General features: G+C 45.1%; 2 protein-coding genes across 2 annotated transcripts; one reads left to right on the top strand and one right to left on the bottom strand.

Annotated features, from left to right (window-relative positions):
- The first annotated feature begins 732 nt into the window (after positions 1-732).
- On the top strand, positions 733-15,454 carry mecp2 (methyl CpG binding protein 2). Its single transcript, XM_018687444.2, has 6 exons — positions 733-1,316; positions 7,367-7,562; positions 7,684-7,904; positions 8,004-8,197; positions 8,320-8,456; positions 9,562-15,454. Exons 1-6 carry the CDS (start codon positions 1,285-1,287, stop codon positions 11,884-11,886), a joined length of 3,105 nt encoding a protein of 1,034 aa, XP_018542960.1. The 5' UTR covers positions 733-1,284; the 3' UTR covers positions 11,887-15,454.
- A 2,553-nt stretch (positions 15,455-18,007) lies between these two features.
- On the bottom strand, positions 18,008-19,868 carry LOC108890560 (hatching enzyme 1.2). The gene is made up of 2 exons (XM_018687459.2): positions 19,711-19,868; positions 18,008-19,371 (listed from the first exon to the last, which is right to left on the bottom strand). Exon 2 carries the CDS (start codon positions 19,266-19,268, stop codon positions 18,462-18,464), a length of 807 nt encoding a protein of 268 aa, XP_018542975.1. The 5' UTR covers positions 19,269-19,371; positions 19,711-19,868; the 3' UTR covers positions 18,008-18,461.

Genomic DNA, 19,868 nt, shown 5'->3' with positions numbered 1-19,868 from the left:
ATAGAACTGCAGTATATCCAGTATAATAATATATAACTGCAGTATAATAATATAGAACTGCAGTATATCCAGTATAATATACACACCCATGCAGCTGCCTCTGTGGGGACTTTTATTTCTTCTTACAGTAATCTGATGTCACACCCCAACACACACAAACAAATGAGTGTGTGTCTGTGTGTTAGGGGGGTGACACACACACACACACACACATAGCTTCGTTTTGCCAAACTGAGATATTTATAACTTTGTGGTTTGTTGGGGAGTTCCTGAACACAACATCAGTTCAGTTCAGTGTGTGTGTGCGTGTGTGTGGTGTGTGTGTATGTGTGGACCGTCCTTACCTCAGGACAAACCTTGAAGACCTGGTCTTGAGGTTCAGGTTGGATCAGATTCAGTTCTGGCTTGAACCAGTCTTCCTGTGTTAGTAACCTAAAGTTACTAATACTGTGGAGCACAAGTACAAAGTAACATGAAAAAGAGTGATTTCCACATTTTGGGCTCCTCCTGATTTAACACAGATAATAATAACATGAATATTATATAATATATATTATTTGTGTGTGGCAGAAACAGATTCTTAGATTCCAGAGTAACAGCAGTTTAATCTCTGATGAATCCATCTGTTCAAATATTGGAAATAGAAGCTTCATCTCTCTGCTGCTCATCAACAACCAGAATATAAATCAGCTGTTTTCAGTCTGATAATTATCTTTATTACTGTCAAACAAATATAGATGGTGAAAATCAATATGGCATTAAAAGTGTATACTGGTGCTGCGTAGTTGGGACGTGTCATTTCATAATTTCTTTATAACAGTTTTTACTCTTTTTTTATGATCATCACTTCATACATGTCACACAATATTTACAGTTTAAATTATTACAGCATGTTATAAGTTAAAATTCATTTTAAAAACATGTTATCCTGTTCCATATGTACAGCTCTATAAAATAATAAACCCATTATATTTTGTACTATGATAATTTCCCTCCATTGTATAATAATCTGTCTACACCTGGATCCAGGTAAATAGCAGGAAGTTGATTGTTGAGCTTATTCCCGAGCGGGTCCTGAACGCCTCAGCCTGATCGTCTCAGGTCGTCACATCTCGCGAGAATACACCGCCCCTGCGCTGCGCTGACCTCATGTTGGCGCAGATCTCGCGGTGTTTGGGAACTGACGGCGGTTGGAAATGGAGTCGGAGGGGGCGGGGTGCAGCAGGAGGGAGCAGAGATGTTTGGAGGCTTTTTTTTAATATAAAATTATTTATTTAAATAAAAATGGCCGCCGTGGAGAGCGGAGAGGAGAGACTGTAAGTGGGTTTTTTACATTTTATCCTCCGTTAAAGCGCCGCCGCCGCCGCCGCCTCCCGCCGCCGCCGAGCTTTTTCTGTCGTGTGTTTTATTGAAGTAAAAGTGCGTTGGTTTTCTCCGCGGCCTGTCGCGGCGGAGCGGGGTTAGCGGGAATACGTCACCAACTTACTGCTAAGTCTGTACTTTAGCTGCTGTAGCCGGAGCGGAGGTTAGCTTGAGCTTAGCCCGCTCTCCGTGCGCCGCCGGGCCGTTCTGACTCCCACACAACTCCCCGGGAAGTCAGGCCGGAGGTCGGCGGCGGCGTGTCCGTCACAAACATCACAGCCCCGGTCACCCGGTCACCGGCGGTGTGTCCGCCCGCCGCCGTCAGACAGGCAGGGAGCTAACGGCTGCTAGCTGGTTAGCAAACACAGAATGTTTTCATGTGAGGGGAACAAACAGAGTCAGGCTGCTCAGTAACCCGGGTTAACTCCCCCCCCCCCCCCTCATCCACACACAAACATCCCGGTACACGGCCCGCACCCTCCAGCCCCCAGTCCGAGACACAACATTACTCTGATTAGCATCCAGCTGCCTCAGAACCGCTGAGCCAGGCAACAGCGTGTGTGTGTGTGTGTGTGTGTCAAGGCTTTAAGCGGGAGTCGAACCCGTGACTGAGCGTGTACAGGACGCTCTGTGCGCGTGTCTGTGGCCCAGTTTCCTCTGTAGCTCACTTCCTGTTCCTGTGGCTTCACCTCCACCTGCAGCTTCATCATACACACACACACACTAATACACACGTTAGAGACACACACTAACACACACAGCCTGGGGGGTCTGGACCCCGCTGGGGGAGGCAGGAGGGGGAATAAAGTAGAAACTGACTCTATTTATTTCCATCAGTTCATCTGTTGGTTCATTTCAAACAGAGGTGGAAAGCTGTTGATGTAACTAAGTACATTTACTCAAGTACTGGTCAGAGGTACAGTTTAGACGTACTTCAGCTTTGAGCATTTCTGTATCATGATACTTTATACTTGTACTCCATTACATCTCTGAGTAAACCAGCTGCAGGTACTTAACAGGTCAATGTTATAAACTCTAAATACAGTAGAGTCGATCAGTTGATGAATCAATCAATTCATTGACAGGAAATTAATCAGAAACTACTTTCAGTTTTTTTTTTCATTCAAATCATCGAATCTGCCATTTTTATTATTTAACAAACGTTATTATCAGAGAAAATTGTTTTCACTGTTTGATGATTTTATTTATACATCAAACCAATCAGTTAATCAGTAATAAAATTAAAACATCAGTAATAATCTGATGAATTTAAACATTTTGAAAACTGATAAAACTCACAGTTACTCTGACAGACTCTTCTCCTGGTAACAGATTACTACAGTGTAACAGATTACTGCAGTTTTACAGATTACTACAGCGTAACAGATTACAACAGTGTGGTATTAGTAATAATTCACTGTTCAGATGTTTTGTTCAGTTGATTCAGAGACAGAAAGAGACGACTGATGATTAATCTCACGTTCACCTGACGTCTTCTGATACGTTCACCTGACGTCCTCTGACGTGGACACGTTCATCTGACGTCCTCTGATACGTTCACCTGACGTCCTCTGACGTGGACACGTTCACCTGATGTGGACACGTTCACCTGACGTCTTCTGATACGTTCACCTGACGTCCTCTGACGTGGTCGCAATCACCTGACGTGGACACATTCACCTGACGTCTTCTGATACGTTCACCTGACGTCCTCTGACGCGTTCACCTGACGTCCTCTGACGTGGACACATTCACCTGATGTCCTCTGACATGGACACGTTCACCTGATGTCCTCTGACACGTTCACCTGATGTCCTCTGACGCGTTCACCTGACGTTCTCTGACGCGTTCACCTGATGTCCTCTGATGTGGACACATTCACCTGACGTCCTCTGATGTGGACACGTTCACCTGACGTCCTCTGATACATTCACCTGATGTCCTCTGACGTGGACACATTCACCTGACGTCCTCTGATGTGGACACGTTCACCTGACGTCCTCTGATGTGGACACATTCACCTGATGTCCTCTGACGTGGACGTGTTCACCTGACGTGGACACATTCACCTGATGTCCTCTGACGTGGACACATTCACCTGACGTCCTCTGACGCGTTCACCTGACGTCCTGTGACGTGGACGCGTTCACCTGACGTCCTCTGATGTGGACGCATCCACCTGATGTGGACACGTTCACCTGATGTCCTCTGACGTGGACACATTCACCTGACGTCCTCTGATGTGGACACGTTTGCCTGACATCCTCTGATACATTCACCTGATGTCCTCTGACGTGGACACATTCACCTGACGTCCTCTGACGCGTTCACCTGACGTCCTGTGACGTGGACGCGTTCACCTGACGTCCTCTGATGTGGACGCATTCACCTGATGTGGACACGTTCACCTGATGTCCTCTGACGTGGACACATTAACCTGACGTCCTCTGATGTGGACACGTTTGCCTGACGTCCTCTGATACGTTCACCTGATGTCCTCTGACGTGGACACAATCACCTGATGTCCTCTGATACGTTCACCTGATGTCCTCTGACGTGGACACATTCACCTGACATCCTGTGACGTGGACGCGTTCACCTGACGTCCTTTGTTTCAGGTTGAGTCTAATAATTAATAAATGAATAAATAATCGTTATTATTGTGATAAGCAGCTGAAGAGAAACAAGACGTAAACAACAGTAAATTTCTTCAGTTGTGAATAATTTGATTGTCAGTTAAACCTGAAACATAATGAAGTATGAATTGATTATCAGCTGCTGATGAGCTGGAAACGTCAGAGATTGACTCCATTTTGCTCCTCATGTTTTATATCTGCAAAGAAAAAAAGTTAACAAAACAAAATTACACAAAGGTCAGAGGAAACAAAGCGACAGAAATTGTTTTTTATTGGTGAGTGTTCACCTGACTCCTGATTCTGTCTTTATGTGACTTTAACAAAACACTCATTTAGTTTAAACATGGCCAGAGGTTGTGTTTCGTCGTCAGACCGACTCTCAGCAGTGAAACTGTATCAGATCAACATGTAGAACCTCTGAGGTCAGTTGAATGATGAGAACTTCATCATTCAGTAAGTGACCTTTGAGCCAAGATGTTCACATGTTCAGGTGTCTCAGGTTCTGTCCGTTTTCATTTTAAAACTAAAACCATCTCCGTCCAGACGAGTGTTTTAGCTCCACATCAGAAATAACTTCCAGAGACAGATCACATGATCACTCACCTACACTGTGCATGTGCAGGTGTAAACAGGATTGTTCACTCTGCAGGTGTTTAGTTACAGAAAATACTAAAATGTAACTCACATGATCGGAGCGTGACCAATCAGACGAGGAAACGTCCTGACTGATTAGAACCAAACAGGAAGTGAATGTGAACGTCTGCGTCAGAGTAGTGAGGACGCTGGGTGGCGGACTGTGCTGGACTCACTGAGCAACAGATGTGATTCAGCCTTTAAAAAGTTCACCATCAGCGTGATGGCACAGTTTGACCTTAAAATATCAGTCATTGATTAACTGATTGTTCTTGTATCAGTGAGGTGAATATGGGTTTAAACACGACATCATCTCTGACTCTGAGAAACTAACATGAACATTTGTAACTGTTCTCTGACGTTTTAATGATGAAACAATAAATCAATGTAAAAATATCTGAGTAATCGATCGTGAAAATAATTGTTAGTTGCAGCTTTAAAATTACTGAGATCAGAAAACATTGAATCCTCAGTTGTTTTGTTCAAAAGTCAAATATTCAGTTTATAAACTGTGGAGCTAAAACAGTGCTGATCACTTCTGACTGATTTACTGTTTAGTAATCGATTAATCACCTGATCTTTTCAGCTCAGGTGATTAACTATCCTACCATCATCATCAGTTTAAGAATCCCTTATTTATTATTTTTAAATACAAAATGAATGTAAATTAATTAATAATTTAATGAGGTTAAACAGTCATTATCTTCCGTGGTTAAATCAGAGCAGTTTGTGTGACATCGCCGCAGTAGCTCATCGACAGCGTGGTGCGTTCATGAGCTACCAAACACATTGGATAAACATTTTCCACTGTTTCCAGCTCTCACACCTGTAGATCTTATTTTAGCTCGACTGACACCTGCATGAAAATCACACACATGTCGAGAGTCATATCTTCTTTTTTAAAGTGAGTTAGTAACAGATAAAAATCAGTGTTAGCTGCAGCCTCCTCAGAAAAATGAAGAAGACAAAGGACAAAGTGGACACAAGTCAGTTAAAACACACAGTGAAAATGAGGACATCAGCTGGTGGAGTCTGTTTCTGAGGTTGTAAACATCACTTCCTGTTTACAACCACCTGGATGAAACGCTCCAAATGACGTGTGAAGCTGCAGCAGATCAGAGCTGTTTAGGTCTCTGACCACAGACCTGAGACCTGCTGCACACAGAAAATCCACCACAGGAGACGATTTGTTTCAAAGACTGATTTGAAAACTTCCTGTTGATGTGTTCAGGGACACTGTCAGCAGCTGTAATTTTGATACTTCCTATAGTTGCTTCACAATAAAAGCCTCAATCTACCTCAAACAGACCACTGTGCTGGTATGAATGGAGAGAGATCCAGAGTTACTTGGTCCTCTACAGAGAATGTTGCATTAAGTTGCATTATAGCCTTGGTCCAGTTTAACCTGTTTAAAATAAAACCAGTTCACTGCATCTCAGACTTGAACCACAGATTCACAGATGATGAGCCCAGAGCAACTGAAATGATTCTGACCTCAGATTAATGAGATCTCAGAGAAACTTTTCCAACAGAATGAGTCAAAAGTCTTTTTCTCAAAAACATTGTGGAACAGGGAGGTTGTCCAAATGGTAGTTTGTACACCTTGTGATTCCTAAAGTCCACTTTCAAAGACGGGGCTAAAGGCCTGTCGTCATACAGACCTTTCACAGTAAAAGCATTGGTTCAAGATTGCACAGAGAAAGACCATTATTTATCTCTCTTAAGTTAGTTTTATTTATATAGCACCAATTCACAACAGAAGTTATCTGGAGGCTCTGTACATATAGAGCAGGTCTAGACCGAACTCTTTATCTTCTAAATTTCACAGAGAGAAACCCAACAGATCCACCATGAGCAAGCACTAGGCGACTGTGGCAAGGAAAAACTTCCTTTTAAGAGGCAGAAACCTCGAGCAGAACCGGACTCAGGGTGGGCGGCCATCTGCCTCGACCAGTTGGAGAGAAGGGGGTGGGGGGGTATGTTTAATTGTTGTAACATCATCGGGATCTTTGTGCAAAAGACTCCTGTAGTGATGATGTGTTTCTGTAGTCCAGCCCTGAAGTTAGCAACAGCCAGCTAATGTTAGGCTATAAACCAACTACACCACGGTCACATGACGTCAACGTACACGTACTCCACCACTAAGCTTCCAACTGGTCATTTCATTTAGCTCTGAGCTCTTCTATAAAAGCCTTTCTTCTTAGAAAGTTAGTGAGAGTTTGAAAGAGCGTGAGTAGAAACACAACGAGGCTGTAAAGGTGGACTGGTGAGTAGATGGGTTTTCATGTTAACGTCCCCGACAACCTCTGTAGTCTCATTTAGACACTCGTTAGCCTTTTTTAAGTGCCTTTTTGCCTTGCCGTAAAAGCTTCAAACATCAGGAGTGGGGGATTTACTGACTGATTTTATGTCAGAGAATAAAACCTGAAAATGTCTTGAGCTTGTGTTAAAACCACAGACCTTATTTCAGACATTTAACCAGAAACACACTGACTTTGGGACAAGGGAACAGGAAGTGCTAACATGCTAACATGCTAACTCATTTCCTGCTTTTAGGATCAGTCCTGCAGGACTCTGTATATGGCTAGAGTTCAACTAAACTGAACTTTGACCCAGATACTGACATCCACAGTGCTCCACAACATCACTGGTTTGATTCTGGTACGGGGGTCTGGTTGTATCCCCCGTTGCCTGAGTGATGTAACGTTAACAAGCATGATGTCTGTTTTTCACAGGGAGGAAGGTCAAGAGGGTGAGGAGGGACCTGTCGATCCCCAGGCCCCCACCAGAGAGAGAGACAGGTCCCACAGTAAGACCAAGAAGGCCCGCAGGGAGCGTCGTCATGCTGACCGGGGGGCCGAGACCACATCATCAGCCACGCCCCCGTCAGCTGGGCTGCAGCCACAGACAGGGGTGGAGCCACAGACCCAGGTAAAGACAAGTGTTGCCAACAATAGCAGTCAGAACGGGTGGAGTCCTGGAGGGACCATGTAATCCTGTATGATTCGTGCTCTGGATGAAAAGCTGGTTTCCTGTTACTTCCTCCCTGCAGGTGTTGGAGCCAGTGGCAGGTCCCTCAGATCCAGGATCAGCACCAGGGTCAGAATCTGCAGCAGGCAGTGAGTCTGCAGGGTCTCCCAGGCAGCGGCGCTCCATCATCCGGGACCGCGGGCCTCTGTACGACGACCCATCACTGCCTGAAGGGTGGACCCGCAAACTCAAACAGAGGAAGTCTGGACGCTCTGCGGGGAAGTTTGATGTCTACCTGATCAAGTAAGCCACACCTATCTCTGATGCTGTCCTGAGCTGGAGTATTAACAGTTTTAGTGCTGATGTCTGATGTGGTTTGTTTGCTTTTGGCTTACTGTTTAGCTCAGAGGGGAAGGCATTTCGTTCCAAGGTGGAACTTATTGCCTACTTCCAGAAGGTTGGTGACACAACCACCGACCCCAACGACTTTGATTTCACTGTCACTGGACGTGGAAGCCCCTCCCGCCGCGAAAAACGTCCACCCAAAAAACCGAAGGTGGTGAAACCGTCAGGACGAGGCCGTGGGCGACCGAAAGGTACTCTGGCACTGACACTCAAAGTTAAACTGAAGTCCTTACATTGAACTCAATGGTGGACAGAGGTTGTAAGCGTCTCTCATTTTCTTGAGCTTTGTTTATCTTCCGTTGTATTGGTGCAGGCAGCGGGAAGATGCGGCAAGCTACAGAGGGCGTGGCCATGAAGCGCGTGGTTGAGAAAACTCCGGGCAAACTGCTGGTCAAGATGCCCTTCAGCAAGGCAGAGTCCTCCACCGGCACCACCTCCACTGCCTCAAAGGTATGACTCGACTGTTCAGTCAATCACAACAAAAAGCTAACTAGCCCAAATATACTTTTCCCAAGCAGCTTACCACCGTCCTTCCACTCAGGGATCCTGGGAGAGCTTTATTTTCAAGCAGCAACACTAAACTTGATGTGAGTGAGTGCAGTGCCTCTCAAAAAACTGACTTTTGAAACGCACATAAATACTTACTTGTGTCAAAAGATGCTCTGTTATCTTAAATGCTAAAGTTGAAGACACCTGGTTCACCTTCCTCAGGTCCAAAAAATGGACTACAACCTACACAGATTGTTGTGATTTAAATGATCACACCTCACCCTGCTGAAAGAGACTGTTGCAGAGTTGCTAACTGATGCCCCCTGGTGGTCAATTAAATCTGATAGCAGGGGAAGCGGCCAGACATATCTGGTAGAAACATCTGGCTGAGAAGCCTGTGTGCAATGCTTCCACTTCCACCTTTACAAGGACTTTCTGTTGACCCCATGTAAGGTGTGGATGTGGAATTCATAGGAGTCTTGTTCAGAGCCTTAAGGTGCATGCTTAGAGATTGGTGCCTATTGTGGTGGCAACCCAAAAGCTAGTGCACACCCCAGAGGAAGCTCAAGGAAACAGCCAAGTAACTCATGAATCAGCAGAAAGATAGAAGGACTGTAGTTTCTGTGGTCAGAGATACAAAGACCCAGGTGAACAGACAGTGAGACAGGACTTCCAGTAAGCCTCAGGAACGTTCCAGCAATGACTCAGAGAGACAGACTTTGCCCAAGCCTGAGACAAACTGCTCACCTTTACTGGGGAGACTGCTGACTGACCAAAGGAACATTTTTAGAGATTACCAGCTGTCTATTCTTGCAGGAACAGCCTACGTATGCTTTGTGTACACAAAGAGGACCTATGACTTTGTCCCTTAAGATGTCTTGTCATGGTGTCAAAGGCTGTACAACTGTTTCATGGTGAGGATCTCTCATAGCCTTACAGCCATGTGGATGCAGAAGGTGTAGTTAGTGTGTTAGAAACTCTCATATTCAAGTGTATTATTAAAAATAACAGCATGTTGATTCCAGTGCTAATGCTAATGCTTGTTGATGTGGTAATTCCCCTGCAGGTAGTATCTCCTGCCCTGGTGCCCAAGTCCCGTCCTGGGAGAAAGAGGAAATCAGAACAGGAACTTCCGCCCCCACCACAGACTGCCCCTAAAAAACGGGGCAGGAAACCAGCCTCGGTTTCAGCAGCATCATCAGCTGCCACAGCATCCACCTCCTCTGCAGCACCCTCTGGTGGCTCAGCAGCTGGGAGCTATGCTGCAGCTGCCATCTTAGCTGCTGAGGCCAAACGGAGAGCAGCCAAGGAGTCTTCCACCAAACCTGTTGTCCAGGAAACAGCTCTGCCAATCAAAAAACGCAAAACAAGAGAGACAGTGGAGGAGAGGGAGAGTGTTCAGGCTCCAGCGACTACAACAGCAGAAACTGGAGGGAGGGCTACTGCAGAGGGGGAGGGAGGTACAGGGGAGGGGGCTCCCACCTCAGAGCCTCAGCCCACCCCATCTGAGCAGAGCCAATCACAATCACAGAAACAGCCGACTGCTTCTGATGAAAGCCAATCACATGGACACAAGACACATAAAGGGAGGAAGCACAAAGAGAAAACGGCATTAGCAGCAGGAGATGGAGGAAGCAGAGGAGAGGAGGTGGGTGAAGATGTAGGTGATAAGGGAGCAGAGGGAGGTGGAAGGAGTAGCAGCAGCAGCAGTAGCATTAGCCCATCAAAAAGCCACAAAAGGAAGGACCGGCCACCTCACAAACACCACCATCATCACCACCACCACCACCATCATCACCGCCACCAACAGTCCTCTGCCTCCACATTGGATCAGCCTCCTCCTCCTACTCCTCCTCCTCAAGCCTCTGGACACCCAGCACCCTCCAGCCAGTCCAGGCCTGAAGTCGAGTCCCAGACTGTGCCTCAGATCACCACCCAACAATTGCAGCACACCCAGCAAGCTCCTCCCAGACCACAGTCCAAGTCTGTGCCTCAGTCCCCGCCAGAACCTCGGCATCCTCCCCCTCAACCACGCCACCAGGCCCAACCCCGTCCCCAACAGCATCCCCAGACCCAGTCATCCAGTCAGCCCCAAGCCCAGCCGCGATACCCAGCACCCCAGTCCTCTCCTACCAGGCATGTCTTGCCCCAACCACGGCCCCAACAACCCCAGCCCCAAACCCACAGTCAGCCCCAGACGTCACCCCAAAAAGCCCAGTCACAGCCTGTCCACTCCCCAGCTCAGCACCGAACCCAGCTTCAGGCTCAGCATGCTTCACCTCAGTCACACCCTTCTCAGTCCCCATCCATTCTACATGTTCATCCGCCCCAAACAAGGCATCCACTTCCCCAAACCCAGTCCCCCTCAGCACTCCAACCTCAAACCCTGCCCAGGCACCCGTCTCAACCCCAGAGCCAGCTCAAACAGCAATCTCAATCCCAGCCCCGGCAGTCATTGCAGCCTCAACTCCAACCCCAGGCCAGGACCCAAACTCAACCCCAAACCCAATCCCAGTCCAGAACCCCAGCCCAACCTCAGCCTCAACTGCAGCCCAGAACCCCTGCCCAAATTCAGCCTCAAATCCAGCCCAGAACGCCAGCTCAAACGCAGCCTCAGCCCCAGTCCAGGAGTCCAGCCCAAACTCAACCTCAATCCCAGTCTAGAACCTCTGCCCAAACTCAGCCTCAACACCAGTCCAGGACCCCAGCCCAACCTCAACCTCACCTGCAACCCAGGCATCAAGTGCAGCCCCAACTGCAGACGAGGCACCCTTCGCAACATCAACTCCAGACTCAATACAGACCACAATCCAGACAGTCTGTCTCCCAGCCCAGGCCTGCCCAGTCCCAATCCCAGTCCCAAGCACAACCACACTTTCAGCGGATTCAAACACAGCTGCGCCCCCAGCCCCACCCTCAGCTCACCAGGCCTCATGTGCAGCACCTCTCATCCCACAGGCCATCTCCCAGCCTAACCAGAACCAACCTGGTCCCTGCTCAGCAGAACCAGACCGAACAGCCCCAAGATCTGAGCACCACACGGCCTGGCCGAGGAAGCCTTCCGCCGAGCCGAGAGGTCAGCATGGAAGACGTCAGGGCAGAGGGGAGAGGAGATCCAGTCATGACATCTGAAAACAGAGAGGTTTTAGGAGGAGAAAGAGGGTCAAATAGCACCTCGAGACCTCCCAGCTCCATGCCTACCGGACCTCCCGGGGTAGCCGGGGCCAGTCTTGTCCCCGGGGCAGATGGTAGGAACAGGCTCCGGGCAGAACCAGAGGCAGCAGGTGAGGGCAGGGAGCTCAGAGACATCGTACCCCAGTCCGCCGTCCCGTGCCCCAGCCGAGAGGAAACCGTAGAGTCACGGACTGCCGTCAGCGAAAGAGTCAGCTGATTGGTCGGGCCAATGAACAGGCTGACTGATCGGTAGACTGACAGACTGAGTCAGCACCAGGTGGAAGAGAAGAGTGTGACTGGGCTGTTCGTGGAGGTTTAATGTTTTTACACTGTTTTCAGATAGAAGGATAGCATCACACAGAGCTGGTAGGACTGTTGCAGCTTCTGCTCCGTCTGATTCTGTCTGGAGACTCTGTAAAGTTCTGGATTAGAGAACCGACCTGGACAGCTGGAGAGGAGGACAAATAGTGTCTTTTTCTAGGAAAACAAATGAAAAGGAAAAACCGATAAAAAGTGTGTGTATATATAATCAAAAGGCAGCTGTTGTGTCCCGCTAGTCTCCGTGGGGAGGGGGGGGGGGAGTAGTTTGGAACTAAAAACCAACGCTTAACAACACATTACTCTGAACGAAACGTTGCTTCCGGAATATAACCTGTTTTTTTTTGTTTGTTTGTTTGTTTGTTTGTTTTTTATTTCGTATTTTGATAGTTTATTGTTTTGTCTCTGTTATACAGCTTTAAACTCTGATATAATTGACTGACGGTCCCTTACTCATCGCCTTGCTGCTGACTGACAGTCCCTTATTTAAAGTCTCTCTCACTAAAAGTCCTCCTATTGACTGACAGTCCCTTACTGAAACTAGTCCTTGACTGAAAGCCTCAGAGGTGATGTGGGGCGGCGGTTTGCACCTTAAACTGGTTTCTTAAAAATGTCACGTTTGTTTTCCTCCCCATTTTCCATTAAACCCATAATAAACAAAGAGGGGGGTCAGTAATGCTTTCCATCCTCTTCCAGACTGCCCCCTACAGGTAGCCAATCTGATGTATGAGTATTTATATTGAAGTCATGACTCAACACAGACGTCATTCTGAACAGAGTCTTTGAAACCCATTTTGATTGTCGCTTGAAATATTTTCAAATCGACTTGAGGAGTTCTTGATTCCTCCAATCAGACACTGAAACAGCCTCAAAAACAGATGAGTCAGTTGTTTGAAATGAAATCCTCGAGTGCTCCTCATCTGTTTTTCAAGTACTTCAAGCGAATTGTTCTTCCAGTTTAGAGATTCTTCCATACTGGTCTTCATTGAATCTGTTTGTTTTGGTAGTCTTTTTGTTTCCAAAGGAAGCACTTTTAATATCAAACCAAACCCACTTTTACAGTAGCTTTATTTTAGTTTTTAGTCTTAATGAAAGAGTGGGAAATGGACTCATTGTTTATTGTTTCTTCGTGTTGAATGTCTGGAACAGTTTGCACTCCTCCAGTTTGTACAATCAACCGCCTGCATGTCGCTCGGAGACCCTGCAGGCCTTCAACCGGAGACACACGTACACAGAGGTCGACCTCGCCGAGGTTTTACTGTCAGCCATGTTGGTGATATTAGTGTTCTGCAGAAGTAAAACCCTGAACGAGGTCTGGCTCAGCTTTATGTGGAGTCGGAGGTGTTGGAGACGGCAACACAAAACTATTCATTGAGCAGAAAACTAACTTTGAGTCTGTAAGTCCAGATTTGAGAGCGTAGACAGATTGGAGAGCGTACCTGATATTCAAAGCTGAAGGAACTGAGGGCAGGACTTATGTTGTCCTTCTTAACTGCTCTCACATTCAGATACATATTCTGCAAAATACAGAGCAGGTGTCATCAGAATAAAAATAACTAGTAACTATTTATATAAGTTATATAATAACTAGTTAGTGTGAAGAAAAGCAACATGGTACCAAAATGGCCACAGTATAAGTCAGTTTGAGATCCCTTGTGAAACATTCCTTTTTTTCATGTATTTCATTTTCTAACAGAGCAGAAAAACAAGAGTCTTGTGCTGTGTTCCTGGTTCCTGCCACCTAAGACAGCAGTAAATTATCTTAGTAACATCTGATATTTCATCAAGTGAATATCCTCCTGTCTGGTCTGATATGAGGTCAGTTTGATCTTGTATAGTTCTGGAAATTCACAAAGCATGTCATTAGTAGAGATCAACAGTGATTGGCTTCATCCACAAAGTTCAGAGCAGCAAACCAAAAAAAAAAAAAAAAAAAAAAAAAAGTTGCAGTACCACAAGTGACCACTGACTGACAGTGCTGCATCACGTCTATTTAAACATCTATGAGTTGGAGCCAGATCATTTTCAGACCTATAGGAGGTTTGTTCTGGTCTTAACCAGTGGATGAGTTGAAGGAACTTGTTGGTTCAGTTTCATCATAAATGACTGGTAATTAAAATCTGCTGGTGACTGCACTCTCTAGTACTGCCCCCACGAGTCATGTGACTGATTTTGTGGAGGTTTCAGTGTTGTGGTCTCTGTCCACTTTCTGTGTTCAGAAAAGCAGAAACAAACTGAATTCTGATTTAACTGGACTGAACAACTGAGGTTTGAAAACGCTGAGTGTTCATTCAGACAAAGTACAACAAAAGATGATTTTGTTGCCACACAGTTAACAACAAAAACCAAGTTCAGTTCTTCTTCATCTGCTCCACCAGGTGGCAAACACCACAGACATCAGGACTGAAGTACAGAAACTGATCCTCATAGGTCAGAGGTCACAGCAGAGAAATTACAATAAAAACACAGCTGATCTTTAGAAAATGAAACTGCTGAAGAATTAAACTAAAAATAGCACCAAACAGGAAATAAACACATCACCATGGTTACTGATTCGTCCCAGCATCAGTTTCACTGTAAACATGAAGCTCTGTGATTGGCTGTTTGTTAGTGAAATGCACCCTGGGAGTCGTAGTAGACTTCCCTCTTTCAGTTTTTCTGTCTGCCGCTTCTTGTAGCAGCAGACATTTCTGTCTATATTTTGTTGTGATGAGTTTCATGTTCAGTGAATATCGTCTGAAACCTGCTCTGCTCATCTGAATCTCTCTCAGGTCTGAACTTACAGCTTCTGTCTGAATGTTACGCTCTCTCAGTAGTTTTGACATCAGTAAACTTTACTTTTTGCACCTTAGTGTTCACATCACTCTTTGGGGAAAATGCTCCAGCACTTTAGCAACGACGTTGGAAAATTGAGCTTTTCGCCCTCAACCAGAAAAAAACAAATAAGTGAATGTCTTCATCCTGGATAAAATAAATGTGCCTCGTTCTTTAAAGTCCTCGTCCGGTCTCTCAGGTGACATCATTTGTATCCACCTGAGGCTCCTCCCCTCTGCGTACGTGGTGCTCCGCCTGCCACCCAGTCTGCTCAGAGCAGTGAACCTGTTAGCATGCTGTCTCTCACACAGCTGCAGAAATCAAACGTCCCTCTGTGAACAGACTCACTCCACAGGACTCGACCCGGCACAAACTACAGTAACCAGCCACCATATTGCATGTTCCAGAGTTTAGTGCCTATAATATTGTGCGTCTTGCCAGAAGCCACCATGTCAGCCAAGCCATGTTGTGTTTCTAGACTTAGTAGTGATGTGTGTGGTGACTTCATAGTTGCTAATATTGAGGATGAATATTCTGCTTTTACTCTGGTTGGAATTCAGTGGAAACTCCAATACACTGTCGCTGTAGACAAAACTAGTTTTTACCTGTTTTCTTATTTTTCTTTCTAACTAAAAGCGTTTGTTGTCCCCTGATCTGTGGTCGTCTGTTTGACTGGAGCTCAGCTCTCACACACAAACACTCAACAGCAGCAGAGGTTTCAGAGGCTGAACTGAACCAGGTCTGGGCCTCAGGGGCCGGATTCACCCCCTGTTGGCCCCCACTACACAATGTCAGTTTCATTATTTCCCCAGAAACCAACCAGGACTGTAGAGCTGATCAGCTGAGTTACTGTTTGGTGGACTGACAGAAAATGAAATGACGACAGTTTTAAAAGAGAATACATTTTATTCACTGAACATTTAATTGATTATTAATGAAAATATCCCTCAGATGTATTGATAATGAAAATAATCAATACATCCTAACAGCTCTCCTGTGATGAAATAATACGACCTGACAGGTTTGTTCATCACTTACACAGAAAAACATTAAAGCTATTTGACTAAAAAATTGTAAATTTTCCCATTGTGGATTAAAGGATTATCTTATCTTAAACAACTACAACAAATACAAACTAAAACAAGTCAGGTCTTATAACCAGATCCTGACTCTACAAGACCAGGACCACATGATAGAGGATGGAGGACCTGTTACAGCTGATATTGTAGATCACTGTTTTATCAACAGTAATCAGAGTCCACGTCAATCTAACCAGTCCACATTGAGACCACATCGGTCTGCAAGGATCCAACCTGAGTCCACATCTATCCAACCTGAGTCTTAAATGTGCTGATCAAAGGAAAGAGCAGGATCAAGTGTGACACCCAGATTTTTGGCTGTTGTACTTTGAGAAATCACACAGTTGTCTAGGGATATAGTTACTTGATCGAACTGATGTCTATATTGCGCCGGGCCAATAACCAGCGTTTCAGTTTTGTCAGAGTTAAGAAGCAGGAAGTTTCGAGACATCCAGCTTTTCACATTAGACAAGCAGATCTCTAGTTCCCGAATTTGAGAGGCATTATCAGCCTTTATAGGCACATATAGCTGGGTATCATCAGCATAACAGTGAAAATTAATTCCATGACTCCGAATAATTTGGCCAAGAGGAGAAATATAAAGAGAGAAAAGAAGGGGAGAAGAACAGAACCCTGGGGTACTCCATATTTCACATCAGAGAAGGCTGATGCAGTGTTATTACAAGAGACACACTGACTTCTGTCAGATAAATAAGATTTTAACCAGCTGAGGGCCACGCCAGAGATTCCAAATCTATTTTCTAGTCGGTCCATGAGTATACGGTGGTCTACAGTATCAAAGGCTGCACTAAGATCAAGTAATATGAGCAGAGAGGTGGAATCTGAATCCAGAGAGAGTAGGAGATCATTTACTACTAGAGTGAAAGGCCCTAAAGGCAGACTGATAAGGTTTGAAAAGATTATCAGCCAAGTGAGCTGAAAGCTGCTGAGACACCACTTTTTCTAGTATTTTAGAGAAGAATGGGAGATTTGAGACAGGCCGATAGTTACCTAAAGACCCAGGATCAAGGTGTGCTTTCTTAAATAAAGGTTTAACCACAGCTGTTTTAAAGCTAGAAGGAACAGTGCCAGTCGTCAATGATAGATTCACAATATTCAGCACTGCAGGGCCCAGGACTGGCCAGAGATCTTTGGAGAGTTAACCGGTAAAGGGTCAAGAAGGCAAGTGGTGGGTTTAGAGGCTAGTACAAGCTTAGATAATGAATCGAGACATATAATGTCAAAATTCATCAGAGCAGAAAATCTCTGAGACTCAATATGATGGACAGCCGGTTCTGCAGCAGATGCTGGAGAAACTGAACTGATTTTTAATCTAATCTCATCAATTTTACTGCAGAAAAAATTCTGAAACTCACAGGCAGTAAAGGGCGAGCAGCTAGGAGCCTGCTGCTTTTCAGTGAGTTTAGCTACAGTGTCAAAATGAAATCTAGGATTATGTTTATTGCTATTGATTAAATTTGAAAAATATGCTGCTCTGGCAGTAGACAGTGCACGCTTATATTTCAGAACACCCTGGTGCCACTGGAGATACAGAGCTTCTGATTTGGATTTGCGCCATTTGCGCTCTAATTTCCGGCAGGCCTGCTTCAGAGCATGTGTGTCATCTGTGAACCAGGGCGTAGACCTCTTTGACTGTCAAAGACAAAGGGAGTGACCTCAGAGCCCTCAGAGGAAGACCTCAGATCCCATCATGCACTGCTGCCACCTGCTGGCTGTTACTGTTCAAACAAGCTGCAGCAATGAAGGTATGAAAACATGAAAATATGAAAGCATGAAGTTCACACCAGGTTACAGATCAACTCCAGTTCTCCAGCTGTTATTAAAACAGTTTGATGTGTGTTTCAGTGTTTCTTAAAGAATAAAAAAGGAATAATTGAATCTTCTTGTTGAGTTAAACTGAGTCTAAATGTTTGACTGATGCAGCAGCTGAACTGTGACCTTCTTTCTACAGTGGAAATGAAACATTGATCAGAAAGTTTGTCCTGTACCTATATTCCCACAGGCCACTGAATGAACTGAGTTAATCTGTGTGAATATTTGTAGGTGAGTTGATGTATACAGATTATGATAAAACACGATAAAACCATCAGTCAACAGGCAGAAATATTATGATGAAAGATGCAACAAGAGTTTTATTTATCCTGCAGGACATTTTTGTTCCAAAGATGTTCAATGTACATGGTGAAACACATTTTACAAACAGCCTGTGAATCACCGTATTAAAACTATTGAATGGTGAATATTACTGACTGTAACATCTATACAGGAACTACAGATGGAAAACAGTCCTTTGGCTAACTCATGCATTTACAGCAATATATTTATTAATGTGCACTGTCCCCTTTAAATAATCCAATACATGAATTAATAAAGAAAGAAAAAAAGAGCCTGGTCAGATCAGAAAATGGAACTGTATTTGGTTTTGATAGTTTGGGGACATAGTGACTGCTCAAAGCAACAGCTGGTTAACGAGTATAGCTGCTGAGCTAACTGCTAACACTATTGAAAGCTAGGACATGCTAGCACCACATGTGGAGATTGAAGAGCTGAGTGCAGGAGCTTAGAGGAACCTTGTTTTGCGTTTGAAGCAGTTGTAGAGGTGGTTGATCTTGCTGATGTCGTATTTTGACATTTTCTTCCTCTGGCCGATCTCAACCGATGCATCTGGGATTGGGATGATGGTTTCTTTGGCTCTGTCGATGGCGAAGGTATGTTTTCCATAGTGCATGATGGAGCCGTAGTCGTAGGGAGTGTCCAGGTTGTGAGTGTCGTGCTTGTTGAAGTTTTTCTTATGTTTTTCTTTGATATTCTGCCAGTTGATCCTGACGTATTTGTCGCGGTCACTCCTGCTCTGCTCGTGATAAAAGCCCAGAGCGTGGATGAATTCGTGCTGGATGATGCCTAATTTCATGCAGCCTCTTCTTTTGAGGGAGAGGCGCTGACGACCACCTACTCTGCCCACTGATGAGAAGCATCCGTCTCCATTCTCAATGCTGATGTAGTCTTCTTGGTTCTTCCAGGGAACAAATTGGATGCAGGTTCTCTTGCGGAAGTCCGCCATAGCAGATTCGATCAGCTGTCGTTCTGCAGGTGAGTATTCATTACTGATCTTGTAGGGGACCTTCACTGAGCCGCTGCGAGATTTCTTCCACAAGCATTCAGATTTACATTTGGCATTCCGTGTGACTATGTTGCTGGGCTCCAGTATGTCACCCTCAATCAGGTTCTCATGGGCCTTGCTGTTGGCAGCTAAAATCCTGGCTCCAGTACTCTCGTTCTCATTGTTGTAATATCCAGGTTCTGATCCCTCAGTGAGCAGACAGGTGTGGCAGAGGCCGAGCAGCAACAGCAGGAGGCTGAGACTCATCTTCAGGGTCTGAGAGCTACGACTTTAATCTGGAAGTTTTGAAGAAACTCTGAAGTTTGATGTTGGAGTTGACACTCTGCTGATGTGTCTCGACTTTTAGTTCCTGAAAGATCAGAGAGATTTATTAAACCAGTGTGGGGATAAACTGTTGTCATTGGTTCATGTTCACACTGAGTTTTTACAAACAAACCAAACCTGAAAAAAGAACAACACACCTCAGTTTGAACTGATCAGAGAAAATCCTGCAATGTTACCATGGTTACCATGTGATCTTATATACACACAATGATTTTAAGATAATCTGTTATAAGATCATTTCCTCAACAGTTAACAATCAGATCTAACAGTAGTTTAGCTTTTATCATGCTAACAGTCTCCAGATCTGCTAACTTATATTATGACTGGTTAGACAAACAGGAAATAAAACACTGAAGATACTCACAGAAATAAAAGCTGTCGTCTTCAGGTCGATGATGTGAAGAATCAACGACGTTCAGGACAAACTGTGAAGCTGCCGAGGATTCAGATCAAACCTGTTTGTATTTATATGTTTAAATATGTAAATATCTCCCAGTGCAAAACATCACAAGCGACGTTATT

Source organism: Lates calcarifer, linkage group LG6 (genome assembly GCF_001640805.2).
Source record: "Lates calcarifer isolate ASB-BC8 linkage group LG6, TLL_Latcal_v3, whole genome shotgun sequence".
Classification (NCBI taxonomy): Eukaryota; Metazoa; Chordata; class Actinopteri; family Centropomidae; genus Lates; species Lates calcarifer.
Note: the sequence above shows the minus strand (reverse complement) of the source record. Positions and strands in the feature narration are given on the sequence as shown.